We start from the raw sequence: 23,803 nt of genomic DNA on the forward strand, positions 1-23,803 counted from the left end.
GATTCTTTTTCAGAATGTCTTTAAATACATGAAATAAAACACATAGGGTTATAAAGGAAACCAATTATTTTGAAATTCAGCTATCAAAGTATTAAAAAAAATTTTTTTCAAGGACCCTACGTTAAAAATCTGTACTAGAGTAACCTTTATCCATAAGCTATACATATCTTGGTTGTTTAAAATCAAAAAAATAAAAAACAAACCATATTAATTTAATGACATATTTCTTTTAAGAAAACAGGAAAACAACTGTTACCATGTATTGGGTAATCATTTCAATAAGCCTGGCAATATTAACAATTACTGATGTGCTTTCACTCCACAAAATTCAGCCCCAAGTGAGCCACCTAAATCTATTAATAGAACAACTTGCCCCTAGGGCTAATGGAGCATCATTTTTCAGTCAAGCTCAGTTACCCTAGAAAAGTCTGCATTGCAGCTATCCTACTTTTGGCTAATTCTCAGTATTCATTTTCTGTGACATCAAGTTCTACCAAATATAAACCAAAAAATTCATCTACCAATGTAGAGTGCAAATTAAAATCACTATCTAATGACTCCTGAGAGGGCAGGAAATTAAACCATACAATTGTCCTGAATGCTCTATTTAAGTAGCCTCACCCCATTCAGTTGGCTATCCTGGTCAATTTTTGACCATTTGCCTTCAACTTTGGTTTCTATCTCTTCTTCTGGCAACAGGAATCAAATCTACCATGGTTCCTAGAAAAGATGTGTTAATCCATTGCTTCTCTAATCACTCACCATCCCCGTGACTTCCCAAACCACAACTCCTTTCCCTAGACACAATGGGAGAAACAAACAATTCTCCTGGTAGAACACAAGCTCAATGACTGCAGGGACTGTCTTCCTTTTGTATTTGTGTTCTAAAATTTAGCAGGCTTTAATAAATGCTTTCTGTTATTTTTGCAGTCCTGTCTCTCACTTCTATAAAGTAATGCCTGGGGCATAATCACCATCCTTTCTAGAAGTGAAAATTAGTCCCGAGATCTTAAAGAAGAGAAAGGGACCTGTACATGCAAGAATGTTTGTGGCAGCACTCTTTGTAGTGGCCAGAAACTGGAGACTGAGTGGATGCCCATCAATTGGAGAATGGCTGAATAAATTGTAGTATATTAAACATTATGGAATATTATTGCTCTGTAAGAAACGACCAGCAGGATAATTTCAAAAAGGCCTGGAGAGACTTACATGAACTGATGCTAAGTGAAATGAGCAGGACCAGGAAATCGTTGTGTACGTCAACAACAATACTATATGACGATCAATTCTGATGGACTTGGCCCTGTTCAACAATGAGATGAACCAAATCAATTCCAATAGAGCATTAATGAACTGAACCAGCTACACCCAGTGAAAGAACTCTGGGAAGTGAGTATGAATCACTAAACAGAATTCCCAATCCCTCTATTTTTGTTCTCCTGCATTTTTTATTTCCTTCACAGGTTAACTGTACACTATTTCAAAGTTTGGTTCTTTTTGTACAGCAAAATAACTGTATGGACATGTATACATATATTACATTTAACTTATACTTTAACAGAACTACTGATCACAAAATAGAAAATTTTGATTATATCAAGTTAAAAAGCTTTTGTATAAACAAAACTAATGCAGACAAGATTAGAAGGGAAGCAATAAACTGGGAAAACATCTTTATAGTTAAAGGTTCTGATAAAGGTCTCATTTCCAAAATATATAGAGAATTGACTCTATAAGAAATCAAGCCATTCTCCAATTGATAAATGGTCAAAGGATATGAAAAGACAATTTTCAGATGATGAAACTGAAACTATTTATATCCCATATGAAAAGGAGCTCCAAGTCATTATTAATCAGAGAAATGCAAATTAAGACAACTGAGATACCACTACACACCTGTCAGATTGGCTAAGATGACAGGAAAAGATAGTGACGAATGTTGGAGGGGATGTGGAAATATTGGCACATTGATACATTGCTGGTGGAGTTGTAAATGGATCTAACTATTCTAAAGAGTAAAAAGTAATTTGGAACTATGCTCAAAAAGCTGTCAAACTGTGCATACCCTTTGATCCAGCGATGTTACTATTGGGCTTATTTATATCCCAAAGAGATATTAAAGAAGAAAAGGGGCCCACATGTGCAAAGATGCTTGTGGCAGCCCTCTTTGTAGTGGCTAGAAACTGGAAATTGAATGGATGCCCATCAATTGGAGAAAAGCTGAATAAGTTATGGCATATGAATGTTATGGAATAGTATTGTTCTGTAAGAAATGACCAACAGGATGATTTCAAAGAGGCCTGGAAAGACTTACATGAACTGATGCTAAGTGAAATGAGCAGAACCAGGAGATCATTATACATTTCAACAACAATACTGTATGAGGATCAGTTCTGATGGACATGGCTATCTTCAACAATGAGAGGATCCAAATCAGGTCCAATTGATCAGTAATAAAAGAGAACCAGCTACACCCAGCAAAAGAACACTGGGAAGTGAATGTGGACCACAACATAGCATTTACACTCTTTCTGTTATTATTTACTTGCATTTTTGTTTTTCTTCTCAGGTTATGTTTACCTTCTTAATAAATCTGATTTTTCCTGTGTAGCAAGATAACTGTATAAATATGTATACATATATTGCATTTAATATATACTTTAATAACATATTTAACATGCATGGGACTGCTTGCCATCTAGAGGGGGTAGAGGGAAGGAGGGGAAAAGTTGGAACAGAAAGTTTTTGCAAGGGTCAATGTCAAAAAAAATTACCCATGTATATGTTTTGTCAATAAAAAGCTATAATTAAAAAAAAAAAAAAAAGAAAGAAAGAAAAAGAAAAAGAAAAGAAAATTAGTCTCTCAAACTCATCTGGAGATTGCTCCCTAGCTCTGGGCCACAAAAACTCAATATAATCAAGGTTGAAACCCCAAAACTTTTGCTAAAAATCCTAACAGGATTTGGCCCACTGAGAAAGTTGTTTTCTCAGTGTAATAAACACATTTTTGCCACAAATCTCACCTGCATTTTCTTTCACAAAGAATCAACCCCAAAGACCAGGGGATCTCTTAACCCTCATTTCTCACACCTCAACAAGGGGACACATGGCTTTTGGGTTAGATCACAGACCTGGTTTCAATGGTTATTCATCATGGTGTGCATACAACAAATGTACAGAAATCTCTTTCTTCTGAAGACTTTAAATCTGCTTTACCATTTAGATTGATGATAAAGATTTCTTGACAAGAGACAAGTAGATGCCCCTGTCTTACTGTTTGATGTCAATGCCTGTACTGTTTATCCCTAGCTAACTATCTTCAAGAGAAAGGTGTCCAAACATAAAATATTAAGGAACACGAAGGTAAAACAATTCTACAGTTACTATTCATATTACTCAATACATATCCCCAACATATAAAAATGTTTTTACTTCTAATGCTTAAATGGCTGAACCATGATAATTATCAGCCCTTTAATTAATTATTGGTATATTTTGCTGTGGTGAGTGGTATGGGAGGAAAAGGGTATCCATGCATGGAGGGAACATCAAAATCAATGAGATCACAAATCCATAGAGTGCTGAGGACTATGTTGCACAGACAATTATCTTTATAATGGATTTGTACCTTCCCAGACCAACCACCACACCCATCCTAGAATACCTGAAGCCTAGATTTAGTAAATCCATTTGTATGACATCATCTCCTGGAGTTTTAATATGGCTAGTTCCTTAGTGCTATTTCATCTTTTTACTCACACTGGACATACTACGTAGCCCAACACCACCATACAAAGGAAGGAACGATTTAATCAGAGACCTTGTAACTCAATTAGTTGCAAAAGAGAATTCTTTTCATTCTTTATGGCAGTTGCAATCAACATTTATTTCTTATTGTTCTGATTTTGCTATAAAACAATTTTAGATTATACATTTAAAAAAATTTACTTTAGGCATATGAACTTTTTCCTTTCAAACTTTATCACTAAAGAAATGTAGGCAGTTGCTACCTTTATCTAGCTAATTGTCAAATTTGCTATTTAAGAGGATTCTGCTAAGTTTGGTATTTGGCAGCTTATAAATAAGCATGTTTCTGACTTTGTGAAAAACCTGGAAGTTACTCTTTCCAGTCAAAAATGGAATAGCCAAATACAAAAGAAAATAAAATATGGGCATGTTGTTGTTTGAGGCTCTTTCTACAATATGGTACAATTCAATACTGTATGCTACTCTTTGATAATTACCACTAAGTGCATCTACTAGGCTAAAGAAATTGCCTCATAAATTGCCTAAAAGTGTTTATCACTGGTTGCCTATTTCCAGCTCTAAAAGTCTATGATATTATTTCTTAAATCAAAAATAAATAACTACTACAAAAGGTACTTGAAGTTTCTGATGTAAGAGCAGAGAATTTTAGGCATTGTAACCCAAAGTATGAGTTTGAACATTTAAATTACAGGAAATTAAATTCACATTAGTCTCTAAAATATTTCAAAACTCTTAAGTGTGTGTGTGTATATATATATATATATATATATATATGTCTCAGTAATTTTTTAAAAGGATGAGACTAATTTTATTTTAATTCTTGTCTGTTATTTAATCTAAAAGTAATAAAGCCATAGAAATTGAGAAATATTATTTTTAACATGGCCAAATAATATGTCTAGGGCAAGGTTAGAAGAATAGTACTCACAGATAGAGAAATCCAAGCGTTGGTTAAGATTAAAAAGCTCCAAAAGAATTTTCTTGGTGGTAATAAAGAGAACCATGTCAAACTCACCATTAGCTACTGATAATTGAATATTTAGGTGCTTCATATGCTCTTATTTTTTTCCCTGGCCCTGCAAGGAATCAAGTCAAAATAAAAGGGAACAATAAACTACCCTGTTTCAACAACCAAACACACAGGGACATAGTGGAAAGAGCTGTACAAAATTGCGACAAATACTTTGAGGGAAGATATACAGTCTCAATATCCAAGAAATTTTCCATTTACTTTAGCTCATACATAAAAAGATGACAAACATTTTAGGATGTATATATAGTATCACATTAAATCATGAAATACAAATGCCCTTAGAATTTACAGTAAGAAAAGAATAAAAATTGGAATAGTGGAGGAGGATTTAAGTTACCCCTTGAAAGATGGAGTTGTATTTTTATCAGAGCCAGAGAGAGGGGAAGAGATTCCAAGTAAGGATAACAAACAAAGAAAGAAGGCAATGCAATGTGCATGGTGTGTTTATGAGGTAGGGAGGAAATCAAGCACAATAGAACATTATTGAGAAATGGAAAAAGACTGTTGAGAAACAGATCTACTCAAGATTTAATGTGGTAGATAAACAATAAAAACAGTACAGGTGTGAAAGACAGTTTGTAACCTGAAGTCAGGAATGTCTATGAAAATAATCCAGGTATGCCAGTGGGAAGAGAAATTTTGAAAGAAAAATATCAATATAATTTAGTCACTGACTAAATATAATTAGTATATAAGATGATATAAAGTCGTAAGCTCAAGCTGAAAGCTACTTATCTATCTGTACTATTGTCTAAATCTTTATTTTTTTTTCTTCACAAAGACCTATTACTATGATATTGTCTATACAAAGGATGAAAAATCTCCCAGGGGAATTCACTTAAGTTCTTCAAATCAGACCTTTCTAGATAGCTCTCAGCATTATTATTCTGTGATTCTAGACATAGTGCCATTGGGTCCTGAACAGCTATCTAAATCAGTACTACCTCCCTTCTCCCTCCCCTTCCAACAATCCTCCCCTTTCTACAATTGAAGAAACTGGAGCATAAGGGGGTTATATGTCTTGTACCAACCCACAAAGAAAGTAACATTACATGAGGGATTTGAAATCAGATCCTCTTTCTCCAAACCCATTCTTTTACCCCTCTACCAGCTGCCTCCTAAACTACAAGTTTATGGAGAAAAGAAAACTTCAAGTGTCATCTATCCCATTCCTCAAATAGGAAATAATGTATTGGCAAGAAAAGCAGGGTATACTGCATACATATCCTAGAATATAAGAAACATTTTAATTAATTAGTGTAAAAATGCTTTGCAAAGTAAAATAAAAACAAATTAGAAGTTAACCACTACTTTGGGGATAGTACTATTCATTATCCCTAATATGGAAAGTTAATTTTTAAAAGAGAAAAATTTTAGAAAATATTTATGAATAAAAAGTAAATAACCAAAGTTTAGCTCTTTAAGAGGATTGTGGATACAATCAATTAACAAATATGTTATGTGATATAAAGACAAACTTTTATTTTGAAACTCTCTTCTCCCTATCTCTGTCCCCAAAAGTCTTGGTATTATTTCAAGCTTTATTAACTTCAGAAGTATAAATGCTACAAACTTACTCTGAAAATCATTTGGAAATCATATTATTTTAAAATTCTCTTATACTTTGGTGAATTCTGAACAATAATTTAAAAATTTTTTTAACAAGTCTGTTACCGCATACTACAAATATACCAGTTTCTGGATGACAACTTCTCAAATCAGTAGACAGGTGGAGGTCTACTTGCTTAGCCACCTGGATCACACTAGATCTACTAGACTTTTTCTTGTGGAAGCCTCTAAAACTGTCATGTATGCATCAAAACCTTATTCTAATCTTAACTTTACAAACACTATCCTTTTAGTCACTAAGCAGCAGATGATGAAAATTTTCACAATATTTCATTAAATAGATCTATGCCACAAAATGGTAGTTATGTTGAATTTTAGTAAAGAACATCAATATTTTGAAATTTTAAATAGTTAATCTTTCAAATGTTATGTTTGCAGCATCTCAAATTATTTAATTTTAAAACTGAAGTAAGACTTTTGAGAAACCTTGTTAAATACAGATTATTTTATATATATTAAATATATACACATGCATGTATAAAGACTTATGTGCAAATACAAGGAAAGTAGTTTGGAGAGTTGTGCAACTATCATTTATTGAGCATTTACTGTGTAGCACACTGCTAAAATCTGAGGATACTAAGGCAAAAAACAGTGCCTGCTCTCTAGGAGTTCAGAGTTTAATAGGAGAGACAATATGCCAGCACCCATGTCCAAAAAGGATACGTACAAGTTATGTTGGATTTATAACCTAAGAAAGAAGCACTAGATTTGAGGGGTTTTCTGATAAGAGTATGGCTCTCTGGCTTAGACAAAGAGAAGCCAGGAGGCAGAGATGGGGAGTTGTGAGTGCCTAGAGGAGGATCTGGGGCCGAATGGAAAGGATCCTCAGGAAGGTGGCATTCGTGTAACACCTTAAAAGTTGCGATGCACTTTATAATAATCATTATCTCATTTGGTCCTCACACAAACTATGGAAGGTAGCAACTATTAATTTTATTTCTATTTTACAAATGGGAAAATTGAAAGAATCAAAGGTTAAATGATTTGCCCAGGATCACAAACCTAGAAAGTGCCTCAGGTTGTATTTGGACTCAGATCTTCTTGGTTCAGGCCCAGAGCTCAGCCACACCAGGAGGAGGCTGCAGCAAGTCCTGCAAGGCAGGAATGGAAAATGACTGAGGTGCAGTATAAGTAGCCAGAAAAAGGGAGGGAGAGCAGTATCCTGTTAGGAGAAACAGGAAAGGCTTCAAGTACAGGTGTTTTTGACCATAATCTTGAAAGAAACCAGGGATTCCAAGAGGTGTATATGAGAGACAGCTAATTAAATACTTGATGTTTTATGACAAAAATACACATCATGTTTGCCCCTACAGGCAAAGAGGAACAGAATCACATCCAAAGTCAGCTACTGGATATAGAATCACAAAATAATCTCTCTAGAAGGTTCTTTAGATAGCGAAATCATAACAGAAATAACAACTTAGATTCTATGACTTAGAACTTCCACAACCTTGGAAACCATCTAGTCCAATCTCTTCTTTTGACTTATAGGGAAACTGAGGCTCAGAAAAATGAAGTTACTTTCCTGAAGTCACTTATGCAGACAGCATCAAAGAAAAATGTATTGATTCATGCAATGTGTAATCTTTTTATATCACTGTATTACTATCTTCAGGAATATTTAAAAATAAAACAGTGACATACATGTATAAAACATATACAAGTAGTTTTTATGTAGAATAACACTGTTTTACTTAAATATATGTTGGTTCTAAAACAGAAAATTATTGCTTCAAACATTTTTTTACCAAAATCTCTAATAAACTTACCTCTGTATTGCAAATGAACAAAGAAGAGAGTTCAATATTTTTCTAGAAACACAAAAACCACTGCTGAAAAAGTAGAAAACTAAAGCATCAATTTAAATATTATGTCTAGTTGGACTCCTACCTGTATCTATTTTTTTCATTCCCATTCTGAATCGAATCTGTTTTCCACATAAGAGCTTTGAAAGGTATTTAACATTCCAGTGTTGGGCTGGCCAATCAAAAACCATGTTGCAGAAGATTGCCGGCTGTTGCAAAGACATTATAATTTCTTTTGCTTTCTCTGGAGCAAAAGGTTTGACAAGTTCACCTAGAGAAACAAATAGCTTTGGGTTAAATAAATGTGTAAAATGTCCATTTCCTAAAAGTTGGAAAAGGCAAATTTAGTGAGTACTATTTTTCCTTTGAACTACAACTATATGAGATACTAATATACAGATGGTGGAGCTGTACTACTATTCTAGAAAGCCAATTTGGAATAAGGCTAAGAAAATGACCAAAATGTCCATATCCTCTTATGTAGAAGTCCCAGGTTCTCATCTTATACCAAAGGGAATTTTTTTTTATATATTTAAGTATTCATAAAAGCACTTTCTGTGATATCAATGAGAAAAAGTAACATCTCCTGGGGAATGGCTAAAAAATTGTGGTACAAGTTAAGTACTAGAATACTACTATACTTGTAAAAATGATGAATACGAGAAATAAAAAGCATAGGAAGACATATGAATCGATGCAGTACAAAGTCAGTCAATAAACATTTAATAAATATGTACTATGTTACACTGTGTTAAATGCTGGGGATTGAAGTAATGGTCCCTGTTCTCATGGACCTCACACTCTAATAGTAAAGACAACATGCAAATAATTATTAAGCAGAATCAGGAAAACAATAAACATGGCTACAATGAATAAAATGAATGAATGCTGGGATATTATACACCAAAAAATGGGTTCTGGAGAAGAAATAAAAAATGTTGCCCCCTCCTTTCTTTGCAGAGGTGGTGGGACTGCAGGTGAGGCATCCTGAATTGTCAGGCTAATTGTTTTTGCAGAATCTCTTCCCTGATATCTTTTTTATTTTCTTTGTTACAAGGAATGGCTGACTGGATAAGGAGTTGGATAGGATATATTCAAAGGAATATGATGTAAAAACAAAGTTGCCAATAAAAAGTAGATTTCAAATAGGGATTCCATTTGATTTTTTTTTTATTGCTCTACATGCAAAAGTTGCTATCCTTAGTCAGATACATAAATATTTTTTGAACTGTGTTTTTTTCTTCCATATTAAAGGCTTTTAAGCCTTGACAAGTATTTATGGTTTTCAATATACCAAGTATGTCTTAGATTCCACAAATAAAAGCCAATTTTTCTAAAGTGGAGAAAGTTAAAATTTTATAATTAGTGATCTTAAATATCTAAGAAGTATAAATGGAAATCTGTGCACTTTGTATCTGCTGCTCTGCCTGGTTTAACTCCACAAAAATATGATGCCATTCCCACAATAATTTCATTTCTAAATTCACCAAGTAGATAACTCTACTCTTCATACATACATCCTTTAGTCTCTTTTATTCTTAGGTTCATGGAGTGCCAACCTGCTTCCAATGCCTTCCTTTACAGAGAGCAAAAATAGGACTCACAGGTCATTCTACTATGCATCTACTGTTTTGTCTAGTTTTAAATCTAATGAATGAGGGTGTCTTTCCCCACCCTGTCTCTTCTTCTGTCTCCTTTTGTGTACTATTTTCATTCTTGCCCTTGGATTATAAATTTCTTGAGGGCAGGGGCTGTCTTTTTTATTATTGATTACATACCCAATGCTTAGCACAGTGCTCTGCACAGAGTAGGTACTTTAAATAGATATTTATTAGATAGGAAATTACCTTATAGCAATGCAGGCCAGTGGTCATGTCAAAAAAAAAAAGGTTTGTAGTTAGGAAGATTGATTCAAATATTCCTCAGAAACTTACTGTGGGCAAGTTGCTTAACCTCTCTCAGCTTTCATTTCCTTATCTGTAAAATGAGAAGGCTGGCCTTAATGACTTTTAACTTTTCTTCTAGATCTAAACCTATTATTCTATAAATCAGAAATTATATATCTTGATAATCATATTTGTGAAAAATTCAATTTTTTTCTATTATGATTAACTTCATAGGGAGAAAAGATATTTTAAATTTGGGGCAGCTAGGTGGTGCAGTGGTTAGAGCATCAGCTCTGAAGTCAGGAGGACCTGAGTTCAAATCTGGTCTCATACATTTAATACTTCCTAGCTGTGTGACCCTGGGCAAATCACTTAACCTCAACTGCCTCAGCAAAAAAAAGATATTAAAAATTTTTCATCTTCAAACATTTAGAAGATGGAAGCTATGTCCAAATTCAGTGTACTAAGAAGAGGATAAAGACTAGAAGATGGGACTTTTAACTGTTCTATTTTTAAGATCCTTGAAAAATATGGAACCTACAGACACAATTCTAAGTATTTAAAAGAATTTACAGAAAGCTCTTGAAAGTTCTTCATTTATATATCTTTATTACCGAACTTCCCCATGTAAAATGCAAAATATAATTTTTAATCTTCCTTTATTTTCATTTTGGCAAGGCAATTTGGGGGTTAAATGACTTATCCAGGATCAATACATTATTAAATGATGGAATTAGGATTTGAACTCAGGTATTCCCGACTGCAGGGTCGATGTTCTATTACACCAACTAACTATCTGCCCTGAAAATATAATTTTTAAAGAATGAAACAAATGACTAAAACAAAAGCTATTAAAAATTTAATAAAATGCTGCCCTTAATTTTTTTTTAAAAGAACAACTCTTTTTAATGAAATTATCTGGAATGTAGGGATTTAAACTTCTTCACATTTGAGAAAGTAGGAGGCAAAAATGCTCTTTGGGAAGGCACTGGTATAGATAACTCAAATCGAACTTTGGGTAATATTCTGGCAATAGATGATTGACTAATTCAGCATGGAAAGTTGCTAACCTGATGCAGATATCTCAAAAACAGAAGTTGGGGGTTCAATCTAGAGACTGAACTGTTCTGAAGGAAGAGCGAATTATGGATGAGTGTGAGTGTGTGTGTGTGTGTGTGTGTGTGTGTTTTGTGTGTACTCACAATGATAAAACTATTTCTAAGGCAGTTAACTTTCATTTTAGTCATCAAACTAAAAACTATTCTCTCCCAAGTTACCAATGATCCCCTAATTATAAAATTTAATGGCCTTTTTTCAATTCTCATTCATCCTCATTCATTTCAATTTCAATTATCATTCATTCTCTCAACAGATGTGTCACTGTCAATTACTTTCTTCTCCTTGACCTGACTCTTCTCTCTAGGTTTTCGTGATTTTTGATCTCCCGATTTTATTCTTACTTATCTGACTGTTTTCTTTCAGTTTCCTTTGCTGGATCTCCATCCTCATCTTGTGGATGCCCCCTTAAGTTTGGTCTTTGGCCTTTTTGTTTTCTTCTGTGCCATATACTTGTTGATCTCATCAGTCCCCATGGATTGAAATATCATCCTCTATAGATAATTTTTAAACCTATTTCTCTCCTCTCAACTTCCAGTCTTGTATTTCAAAATGACTGTTTCATAGATACCTTAAATTCAACAAATCTGAAAATGAACTCATTTTCTTTCTTCCCAAATCTCCCTTCTTAAACTTTTCTACCACTTCCAAATACCCAAGTTCAAAACCTAAATATTACCTTTTACTCTTCACTATCTCTTAACTCTAGATTTAATCACTAGGTTAATTAATAACCTAGATTTAAAGACCTTTCATTTCTACTTTTATAACAATATTCTTGTATACATACTCCTTTTTTTCCTCTGCCACTGACACCATCCTGCTTCAAGTTCACATTATCTCATACCTGGACTGCTGTCAAACCTGGCCTCAGATACTTTCTAGCTGTGTGACCCTGGGCAAATCACTTAACCCTGTTTGCTTCAGTCTCTCGATCTGTAAAAAGAGCTGGAAAAGGAATGGCAAATCACTCAGAAATGCCCAAATGGGGACACAACTAAAACAGACAACAAAGGATAATTGTATTTTAATCCTGGAATCACTTATACAAGGTCTACCCATAGAGTAAAAAAAAAAAAAAATAAATAAAAAAAAAATAAAAGCACACAAGGAAGACCGACCCTTTTTTACTCTTCTTTTTTTTTTTTATTATATATTTTTTTATAATATTATCCCTTGTATTCATTTTTCCAAATTATCCCTCCCCTCCCTCTATTCCCTCCCCCCGATGACAGGCAATCCCATACATTTTACATGTGTTACAATATAACCTAGATACAATACATGTGTGTAAATACCATTTTCTTGTTGCACAATAAGCATTAGATTCCGAAGGTAAATATAACCTGGGCAGACAGATATTAGTGCTAACATTTTACATTCACTTCCCAGTGTTTCTTCTCTGGGTATAGCTACCTCTGTCCATCATTGATCAACTGGAAGTGAGTTGGCTCTTCTTTATGTTGAAGATTTCCACTACCATCAGAATATATCCTCATACAGTATTGTTGTTGCAGTGTACAGTGATCTTCTGGTTCTGCTCATTTCACTCAGCATCAGTTGATGTAAGTCTCTCCAAGCCTCTCTGTATTCCTCCTGCTGGTCATTTCTTACAGAGCAATAATATTCCATAACCTTCATATACCACAATTTACCCAACCATTCTCCAATCGATGGACATCCATTCAACTTCCAGTTTCTAGCCACAACAAAAAGAGCTGCCACAAACATTTTGGCACATATAGGTCTCTTTCCGCTCTTTAGTATTTCTTTGGGATATAAGCCCAGTCCTTTTTACTCTTCTTTTGAAACAATGAAATCGCATCCTAGGTCGTCTCCCCTACTTCTATCCTCTTTCAAAAACTAAAGAATAGCCACATTTCATTTTTTTCAGAGAAAAAATATATGTAGCAGGCTGGAACTTTGAAAAGGTATATTTGAATCATAGCATGGAATGATGCTTACAGCTGCACATGCTCAATGTGGTGTAGTGAGGTAAGCATGCTGAAGGATTTAAGGCCTGAGAGAGGGACACAAAGCTCTCTGGGCCGCAGCACTCTAAGCCAGAGAAGACTTCAGGCTCCAGAGTCCAGACTCCATCTTTGACCAGCTATGTGGCAGCTCTACTGTCTCCTTCACTTCTCCACCTAAAGACGAAGGACTCTGGCTGATCCTGAAGTCCTCCAGAGAGCTAGCCTGAGCATTACATTCTGACGCCCAACATGGACTAAGAACCTACACTCAGCAGTTAAACTGACATGATCATAGTCTGTGGAGGTGTCCCTGTGACCAGGCAATAGGGCGAGTATAAGCAGGAAACTTTGGTAAGGACTAATCTAGTCATTTTCGTTTTTTAGCTGAAATACCAAGAAAAGAGTCTCCTCCACCCCAAGGGAAGTGCGTAGAAAGCATAATTAGGTTAATAAAGAGCCAGGGTTTGTGTTAATCTTAGAAACATTAGAGTACATATCTCCTTGGTTCTCAAAGGAAGAATGATTAGAGCCAGATAAGTGGAAACTAGTGGGAGAGCAACTATTTGAATATTATGAAAATAATGGTCCTGATTAAATTCCTGAAAAAACATTTTATAGATATAGTATAAGGCAACTGGCTTTAAGGAATTTCATAAGTTTTAGAATAAGGAAAAAGAAGAAAGAGCAGGAGGGAGAAGGTACTAACAAAGCAGCTGAAAGTCATGGATATTTGGATTTTGAATATTATTCCGATAAGCACAGTAAGACAAAGAAGTGTGAGGAAAAAGAGGAAGAGGGGAATGGGACTGACAACACAGCTGGAAGGCATAGCCAATTAGACCAAGTCAAGTAATATGCTGGCTCAGTTTCACCTCCTCCTACACTTGAGGGGGTATCCTTAGGGCATTTCCCATCTTCTGACCCTACCCCCTCAATTTCCCCTTCATGGGTAGAGGGAGGAGGGGGAGTGGGAAAGGCAATGACACTGCCACCACTAACTATACAGCAATTTTGTTCACCCCCTATGACATGAATACAAAAGGCACTAATTAAAGCTAAAAATGAAGGACAGGATATATCTGATTTAAAAATAGAAGCATACCCTGTGATTGAAGAGTTTGACTCTTCAAGTCCTTTTAAACTGGAAATTATCAAAGATCTGAAAAAGGCTTGCACTCTTTAGTGCAGATTAATTACCCTATAGCAGTATATGAGCAAATTGCTGCTGCTGCTATCAAAGCATGGGGCACCCTCTCAGGAAGATGAGATAGAGGAAAAGGCTTCATAAAAATAACACAAGGTCCAAATGAACCCTTTGCTGATTTTGTGGGACGTCTGCAGACAGCTGTCATATGAGCTATTGGTGAAAATGCAACAACAGGAATGATGAAAAGACAACTTGCTAAAGAAAATGCTAATGAGGTTTGTAGAAGAATTATACTAGGACTACACAAGGATACTCCTTTAGAAGAGATCATAAAACGCTGTGCCAGAGTGGGCACAAATGCCTTTTATATCCAGGCTTTGATGCAGACTTTTCAATGGAAAAAGGGAAGACAGAGTCCCTTTTGGGAACCCTGGAGAGGTGAAATCTGTTCCTCTCCAGCCTATGGATCTCTTGCCTCTAGGCACAATAGGCTTGACCATTTCACCTCTTGAGAGTACTTTTAAACAGTGTCCATCCATACACTGATATGGGAAACTGGGGAATGTGTAGATAATATCCTAGTCACTAATACAGGAAGACAATGTGTGACATCACACAGGAGAAACAGTAGCAGCAGGTTTACTGATACAGACTCCTAATAAGCAATCTGATGATATTTGCCCAGATTTTGACTCCCAACAAGAGAATCCAGCAGTTACAGATGACCGACCTATGCTCACTATCTATATAAATGGCATACCAGTAGAAGGAATGGTAGACACAGGTGCAGATCATACAGTCATTAGAGGTACCAAATGGCCCAGTCACTGGACAAAGATTAAGGCAGACACCTATATGTTTGGCATAGGAGGATCAATAGCAGCTAAAGTTAGTGCTGCCCTATTGAGATGGACATTTGAAACTGAAACAGGAGTTTTTACTCTTTTTGTAGTTGAAAAATCCCCATCAATCTGTGGGGAAAAGACATCTTACAACAGTTAGGATTACAAATGAGTACTTCAGTTTTTTATGCAAGACTGCTGTTGAAGGCCTGCCAACACTCTCACCTGTTCTTGTTCAATGGAAAACTGATACAGCAGTGTGGGTAGAACAGTGGCCTATAAATGTTACTTCATATAATCTTGGAATAGATATACTACAGAGAAACTATGCCAGGTTGGACATCTCTAAGTTAGAACTTGCTTGGATATTAGATTAACATTAAAACAAATAAAACTGTTTCTGGAAGACTTATTCAAAGTACAGTATTAATATTTCAATAAGAGTAATCCTGATCTCTGATGCAATTTTAAGAAACAAATTGGGGATCCCCACAGAAAGTGAGGATCATAAACCTGATCCTCAAAAAAAATACAATATTATCAAGCTCAAATAGAAAAGAATTGCTGCTAATCACACATTAACTTAGAAAACCACAAAATATTATGTATGATGTACTGTATTTGTATTAATTTTGTTAATTAACATATTCCAATTGCATTTTAATCTGATGTCAAATTTGAAACCTTTGCTTTAAAGTCTTGTATTTGTGAGGCAAATGCCTAAAGGTTTAACTGGTGCCTTCTTGATTAGTTTTTTTTTTTAATTGTTTAGCTCAAGAATCAGAGAAAACTGCCTAGATGTTTTGAATGGTCATAAAGTAATTATCTCATTTGCAGAATTTATTTACATAAGTTGTATTCATATGTAAAGAGACAAATGGAGAAGAGAGGGCAGAAAACAGTTACATAAAGATGTACTACTAGACTGTAAACTACTTGAGGGAATCCGTGGTTTTCTCTTCATTTTTGTCCTAATGAACTAGCACAATTACATAATTGGCACTTTAAAAAATGCTTGCTGATTGAGTGATAGAATGGCGGGGCTCACTGCTCTCCATATAAAAGCCATTATAACTAAGAGTAGCAACCAATGAGGTTTAGTTTACAGTGTTGAAACTACAATCTGGAAATCTGGAGTCCAGTAAAGCTTTAGATGAACAGATTTAATAGCAATGCAGTTCTGGAAAATTAATTTTGTTTTGGTGAGACAACTGGGGGTAAGTGACTTAAAATGCATATTGACCACCTAACTCAAATAAAACAAGATTTCTCAAGGTAAAAGCATAAAGGAATTCTATTACGAGAAAAGGGCATGTCCCTGTCAAAAAAGCAGATAGACCAGGAGTATACTATATAAGAACAACACTCTCTATAGGCTGAATCTTTGCCCTTATTAGTCAGGACAAATGACCTCACATTCTAAGTCATATATGAAGAAAAACAACTAATCCAACCACATCTTTCGGAGTACTAAATTGCCTTATATGGGAGCTTCAATGTCAAGGTGGCCCTACCTTAGTCTCACAAAGAAAAGAGCTATCTGATCCCACTGCTTGTAAACCACTAGATCTCTGGAGAAAGAAACCTAGAACCTCAATATTTAGAACACTGTCTCCATCTTGTGAGACAGTTTTCAGAGTTCACTTCATTCAACAAATTAAGGTTGTTCTAAGGGTCAAAATAAGCATGGTAGAATTGGAAGTAGATTGTCTAGCCCAACTAATACCCAGATCTTCCTAATGATCAATTCTGATATATTTCATTGCACAATTTAAATAACTTCAAAGGTTCCCCTACCCACTAAATCAAGTCCAAATTCTTTAAGTTTCCCATTCAATGTCAGCCACAAAATGGCTCCAAAGTATCTCAGACTATTTGCTCCCACATATTAAATCCTCTTCTCTAAACAAGGTCCAGCCTTTTCTTAACTTGGTTGTTCCTGCTAATTTTTGTACTAGGAATGATCTCACCCCAATCTCTCCTTATTGAGTTTCCACCCCATTCTTCAAAATCCAGTTCAAATGCTGTCTCCATAAAGTCTTTTTTCTTTGATCTCTCATTATAGATTTGGCTTTCCTTCTTCACTGCTTGCTTAGATCTTTTCATGTACTTTTTCTATGCTAACTTAACTATACTTTAGCTATTTGTGTGTGGTGTCTTAATGCTACTAGTTTTTTGGAGTTATTTAACAGATGGTTTAAAAAAAAAAAAAGATTTTTGTTTATAAAAGTCAATCATATGGCAGTGGCACAAAACCATGGTATTTTTTACACTATAATGAAAGAAGAAATCGTGTCCATAAGTAAAATAGTGAAATCAGCTGTTTGTGGAATAATGTTTTTCAATAGTTTCAATAATTTAATCAGTAATGTACTGCTTCATTAAATTAATGAAATTGGAGTTTTCTATAAAAAAGAATTCAATACCACATAGCATTAATTCAATAGCCTTGGGATACATCAAGCTATCCCATGCCAGGAAATCTGCTCATAGCTTTAAAAAAAGACCCTGAAGCAACATTCATAGCCTTTAAAAAGAAAGAGACTACATTAAGTTCTAAAAACAGTGCAATATTTTCCTTTTAGGTGATTTGGAAACTGCTTTTAAAAAATCCCAGAACAGTAGTGCAGATGCTATCACAATAGTTCTTTCTTTCTCTTAAGTGTTGCACTTTATCCAATTTTCCAGTCTTTGTAACAACTGTTGTCAACTTCTGGGGCAGGGACACCATTTGAAAGTAAGTTTCTCTTTCCCCCCCTCCCCCCCCCTGTGATTTCTGTGTTACTACAAAATACAAGGTAATCTGAAATCTGCTGTCACACTTTTCTTTTTTTTTTGCCTGATGTTCTTGTTAATTCCTGGTTTGGATTTGTACTTAGAATTCATAAGTCAACAAACATTTACTGAGAGTTGACTATGGATCAGGTATTATGCTAAAAGTAAGAATTATTATGAAAATTTTAATAATTACAGCTTACCAAGTTTTCTAAATATTCTATAGTACATAACACAGGCAAAGAACCTGAATCTAAAAACAATTCCACAGTTCTCATAACAAGTACAACTCTAGAAAGCAAGACCATAATAAAGTTATGAAAGAGAAAATAGAAGCTTTCACAAGGCTCAAAAATACCTGATACCTGTGGGGTGCTTTACAATTTTAAATGTTTTCCCATTCATTATCTGAGTTGTTTCTCAACACAACTCTGATAAGTAATTAGGAAAGGTATTACATAGGTAACATGAATTGAGATACTCTATGGTTATATGACTTACCCAAGGTCACATAGCTAAGGAAGAGATCCCATCTAGACTAAAACCCAGATTCCTTCCTCCTTGTTCATTTAGTATTAGTTCAATAAAAATTAAGGTCAAACTATGCAAAATGTAGGACACTATATGCTACACAAGGAGAAAGGCACAATTCTTTTTTTTTAATTATTATATATATTTTTATAATATTATCCCTTATATTCCTTTTTCCAAATTATCCCCCCTTGCCTCTACTCCCTCCCCCGGATGACAGGCAATCCCATACATTTTACATGTGTTACAATATAACCTAGATACAATACATGTGTGTAAATACCATTTTCTTGTTGAAAGGCACAATTCTTAATGCATGATAGTATAAATTAGAACAAGAAGGACCAAATATGGTAATACAAACCAATATGAAAGAGAAGTCACTTTTAGTGTAAGGAATTGAGGGGAAAAGACATCAGAGGACTTTACATGTTAGATACTCCTCAAACAACTACTAAGGGCACAACGATTTTGGATCTGATTTCTATATACATTTTACTTACTTAGCATACAAGGCACACGCTAAAAAAATTCTTTTCTGACTGGACCTGTTATTACAGGCCTAAATGTTTGTGGCAATGGTAGCAAAATACAAGAGTAATGGATATCTTGGGGAAATAAATAATCAGAATTAGGAAGGAACGCACAGGAGGAAAAGAAGCAGTGTGAGACAAGAGTGGTAAAACACCATATATGGGGAAAAATTTTTAATGCAATTTTTAAAATAATATCCAAGAACCAGAAGATGCCTATCAGTTGGTCAATGGTTCAACAGAAGTATAATAAATATATTGGAATATTATATTACAATATAGGAAATAACAAATATGGAGAATTCAGAGAATTGGGGGGGATTTATGTAAATTGAGGGAAAGTGAAGCAAGTTAGAACAGAATTATAATTTATATAAAACTACAAGAATGTAAAGGAAATCAATAGTGAGATTTCAGAACCCTGACACATATACATTTCCATCTTTTCAGCACAAAGATAGTGATGTGGCAGGACACATTTTTTGGGGGCCTGGACAATGAATGAACTGATTTGTTTTGATTGATTATACTTATTACACAGAAGGATTCTTTTTGTGAGAGGCAGCAGTTATTGAGAAAAGAAAGTAATGTGAAATAAAAAGGTTTAATAAAACATTTTAAAAGTCAGCCAGGATCTTATGTAATATACTACAAGAGTTCAGATGAATACTATACTTAAATAAGTATCACCATTTTAAAAAAATTAGTAGGAAAAAAAAAAGTAAGTACTTTACACATCTATGGTTAGAAGAATTCTTAGCAAGAGAAAAATGATCATAAGAGATAAAAATAGACAATTTTGATTACACTAAAATAATTAGCTAAAATTTTTTGCAAGAGAATTATCAAATGGGAAGAACCTGCATATGAAATATCTAATAAAAGTCTGATATACAAAATATATAAAATGTTCTTCCCTTTCCCCTAGGCTGGGGTTAAGTGATTTGCCCAGGGTCACACAGCTAGGAAGTGTTAAGTGTCTAAGACCAGATTTGAACTTGGGTCCTCCTGAATTCAGGGCTGGTGCTCTATCCACTGCCCCACCTAGCTGACCCTAAAATGTTCTTTCTAAAAATGTTTATTGATGTCTTCTTTTTCTACCACCAAAATCTCCCCCACTATTATTCTCCTTGTCCTGAAAGCTATCCCATGTGATATTTTTAAAGAAGAAATTGAATAAGTCTAAAAAATAAATGCAGATGTTACGTACTATATTCATTAGCCAACAAACACCATGCCTCACTAGAGGAGCTGGTTTGGGAATTAATCTCCCATTCTAATGATCTCTTCTCAATTCTCAATTCCATGCCTTCTTGACTTCACTGCTACTTGTGACACTATGACCATCACCAATTTTTGGATAAGTTTTCCACTCTGTGTTTTCTTGACATTAGTGACTCCTGATTTTTTCCCTACCTTTCTTAATTGCTTCTTCTCAATATCCTTTGCTGAAACACTACTTCATATCATGTCCCCAACTGTAGATGTTTCCCAAGGCTCGGTCCTGGACCCTATTCTCTCTTCACTTACTTGGTACCTCCATCAGCTTCCATGAGTTAATTACCTCTATGCAAATGATTCACAAAACTACATATCCATTTCCATACTCTCCTTTAGAATATTGATTGCTTATTGGATATTTCAAATTAGATGTCCTAGAAACTCAAACTTAACAAGTCCAAAACAAAACTCATTACTTTTGCCTCTAAATTCACCCTTTTCCCAAACTTCCCTTATTTCCATTGAAAACATCACCATTTGGTCTAACTATACCAGATCTAAAAAGTATATTATAAAGTGGTTGTCATCAAAACCATTTGGTACTGGATAATCAAGAGAGTAGTGGATCAATGGAATAGGTTAGGTTCACAAGACACAATAGTCAATAGCTATAGTAATCTAGTGGTTGATAAACCCAAAGACTCCACTTCTAGAATAAGAACTCACTATTTGACAAAAATTGTTGGGAAAACTGGAAAATCGTATGGCAGAAATGAGGCACTTAGCAGCATCTAATACCCTACACCAAGATAAGATGGAAGGGTGATATTTATAAGCAAGTTAGGAGAACAAGAGATAGTCCATCTCTCAGATGTATGGAGAAGAAAGGAATTCCTGGCCAAAGAAGAATGAGAGAACACTGTAAAATGCAATATTCATAATTTTGATTATATTAAATTTTAAAAGTTTTGTACAAATAAAGCAAATGCAGCCAAGATTAGGAAGGAAGCAGAAAACTGGGGAAATTTTTTTTACATCCAGGGTTTCTGGTAAAGGCCTCATTTCTAAAATATATAAAGAACTGACTCAAATTGATAAGAATATAAGGCATTCCCCAGTTGATAAAAGGTCAAAGGATGTGAATAATTTTCAAACTAAGAAATTAAAGACATTTCTAGTCATATTAAAAAATGATCTAAATCACTATTGATTAAAGAAATGCAAATTAAAATAACACTGAGGTACTATCTCACACCTTTCAGTTTGGTGGATGACGCAACAGCTAACGATAAATGTTGGAGGGGACGTGGGAGAACTGGACATACATTAATGCATTATTGGTGGAATTGTGAATTGATCCAACCATTTTGGAGAGCAATTTGGGACTCACCCAAAAGGCTATCAAACTGCATACTCTGTGAATGTCTCTACTGGGTCTATATCCCAAAGAGATCATAAAAAGGGAAAAAGAACACACATGTGCAAAAAATATTTATAGTGAATGGATGCCCAGCAGTTGGGGAATGGCTGAATAAGTTATGTGGTATATGAATGCAATGGAATATTATTTTTCTATAAGATATGATGAGCAGGCTGATTTCAGAAAAGCTTGGAAAGACTTGCATGAACTAATGCTGAGTGAAGTGAGTAAAACCAAGAAAATATTATATACAGCAACAAGATTATGTGATAATCAACTATGAACTTGGCTCTTTTCAGCAATTAGGTGATTCAAGGCAATTTCCAATAGACTTGTGATGGAGAGAACCATCTGCATCCAGAGAGAGGACTATGGAGATGGAATACAGATCATAACAAAATATTTTCATCTTTGTTGATTTTTTTCACTTATTGATTTTTCTTTTGTGGCATGACAAATATTGTAATGTTTAGAACAATTGAACACATTTAATCTATATTGGCTTGCTTGCTATCTATAGGACACAAGGTTTTACAAGGGTGAATGTTGAAAACTATCTTTGCATATATTTGGAAAAATAAAAAGTTATTTTAAAAAGTCTGAGAACCATTATGACTAGTTGCCACACCTAACAATTTTTAAATAGTGTTAAGTTTATTTTCATAAATACTAAATCACCAAATTATTTTGTGAAAAAAGGTTTAATTCCTAATTAATTAGGAATAAAAGTGATGATTGCTATAAGCAAATAATTTTTTGAACAAACTAAAACAAAAAATGGAATCTTGCTATAAGCTAGGCATCACCTTTTTTTACATACATTGTTTCTGTTAAGTATACTTTTATTCTGGAGACAGTTCCATATGATTTTGACAAATCCTTCCTTTTATTATATTAAAAATTTATGAAACATACCAAAGAAAAGAATACATCACCATGTCTCCAATCTCCCTAATTTACTTGAGAGTAATTCTATTTGTTTTTTCTAGAGGTCTTTCCAGTTGGAATAGCTTCCTTTCCTACAAAACAACTACTTCCCTGACTCCTGTTAGTTACTAAACTATAGAATTTAAGGAGATGTAGTTATAGAATAAAAACTACCATCTCGTAACAGTATAGCATTTTTAGCTTTACAAAGAGCTTTCTTACATTTTTATCTTTTTAAAAATCTCATATCAAAGGTTTGTTTAAGGCAGGTTATTATTAATTCCTTTAAGATATGTCAGGAAACTAAGGTTCAGAGGATAAGTAATTTGGGTAGCATCCTTCAATTGTAGAACTAAGACTACATAGCTCTTTACTATTATTATGGTACTCACACTATATATACCCTATGAAGAAATCACTGGTGATCATCAGATCACTGATTTTTTTCAAAATGTGGAATGGGGACTTTTTAGTGTCTTTGAAATTCTTTCAAGGAGATCTGAGAAGTCAAAACTACTTAAAAATATTAAGATTTTTAAAAATACTGTCAATATATAGGTAAACAAAAACTCTTTGGTGGTCTTCCATAATTTTTAAGAGTGTAAAGAGGTCCTAAGAGCAAAAAGTTAAGATAACTACTAAGTTAGATGATCTTATATTCTACTCTATTAGTTCAGAATAAAGTTTTCAGAGCTTGAATAATTTATATAACAACATTATGAAGAAACATCTTTGAAAGACATTAGCATTCTAATTAAAGCAATGACCAAGCATGTTGCCATCAAAATTCCTTTGATTCTTTGAACTCTGCCCTCTAATAACCACCAATTTTACGCCTCCCCAACTGTTCTCTTTCTAAGGGAGGGAACACTGTTGGCATACCGTAACAGAAACATGATGAAAACTTTTGTCCAACGAGAAACTGTAGTAAAACTTTAGACAACGCTGCGAACGGCTCCTCAGGCTGCCTTCAGGCAGTAGTGGCCACAGCAATCCTTGTCTCTGTTCCTGAGAGCTTTTGTTTTGATTCTCCCTTCATGGTACCCGTTCCCCGAGCACAATTGAAACCCTCCTGAATTCACAGCATATTCTGCACTTGTCCTCTAACAGACGAGGCAGCCTGGAAGTGACTGTTGTTCAATTCTAACCTGACCATCAAACGTGCAAACACAATCCTGCCGTCCTTCTGAGACG

The 23,803-nt window shown here is 34.6% G+C and overlaps 1 protein-coding gene across 2 annotated transcripts in view; it reads right to left on the reverse strand.

The window, feature by feature from the left end:
• The window catches only part of HSPBAP1 (HSPB1 associated protein 1), a 48,192-nt gene that overhangs the window by 23,298 nt on the left and 1,091 nt on the right, over positions 1–23,803 (reverse strand). Inside the window, exons 2-3 of one of the 2 annotated variants that reach the window (XM_074301395.1) lie at positions 10,173–10,215; positions 8,324–8,509 (exon numbers count right to left, since the gene is read on the reverse strand). In XM_074301395.1, the coding sequence (XP_074157496.1) occupies positions 8,324–8,462 (139 nt within the window). In that variant the 5' untranslated portion in view covers positions 8,463–8,509; positions 10,173–10,215. The remainder of the gene's footprint in view (positions 1–8,323; positions 8,510–10,172; positions 10,216–23,803) is intronic. The other variant, XM_074301396.1, reaches the window with a different exon arrangement.

This window comes from Sminthopsis crassicaudata, chromosome 3, assembly GCF_048593235.1.
Source record: "Sminthopsis crassicaudata isolate SCR6 chromosome 3, ASM4859323v1, whole genome shotgun sequence".
Classification (NCBI taxonomy): Eukaryota; Metazoa; Chordata; class Mammalia; order Dasyuromorphia; family Dasyuridae; genus Sminthopsis; species Sminthopsis crassicaudata.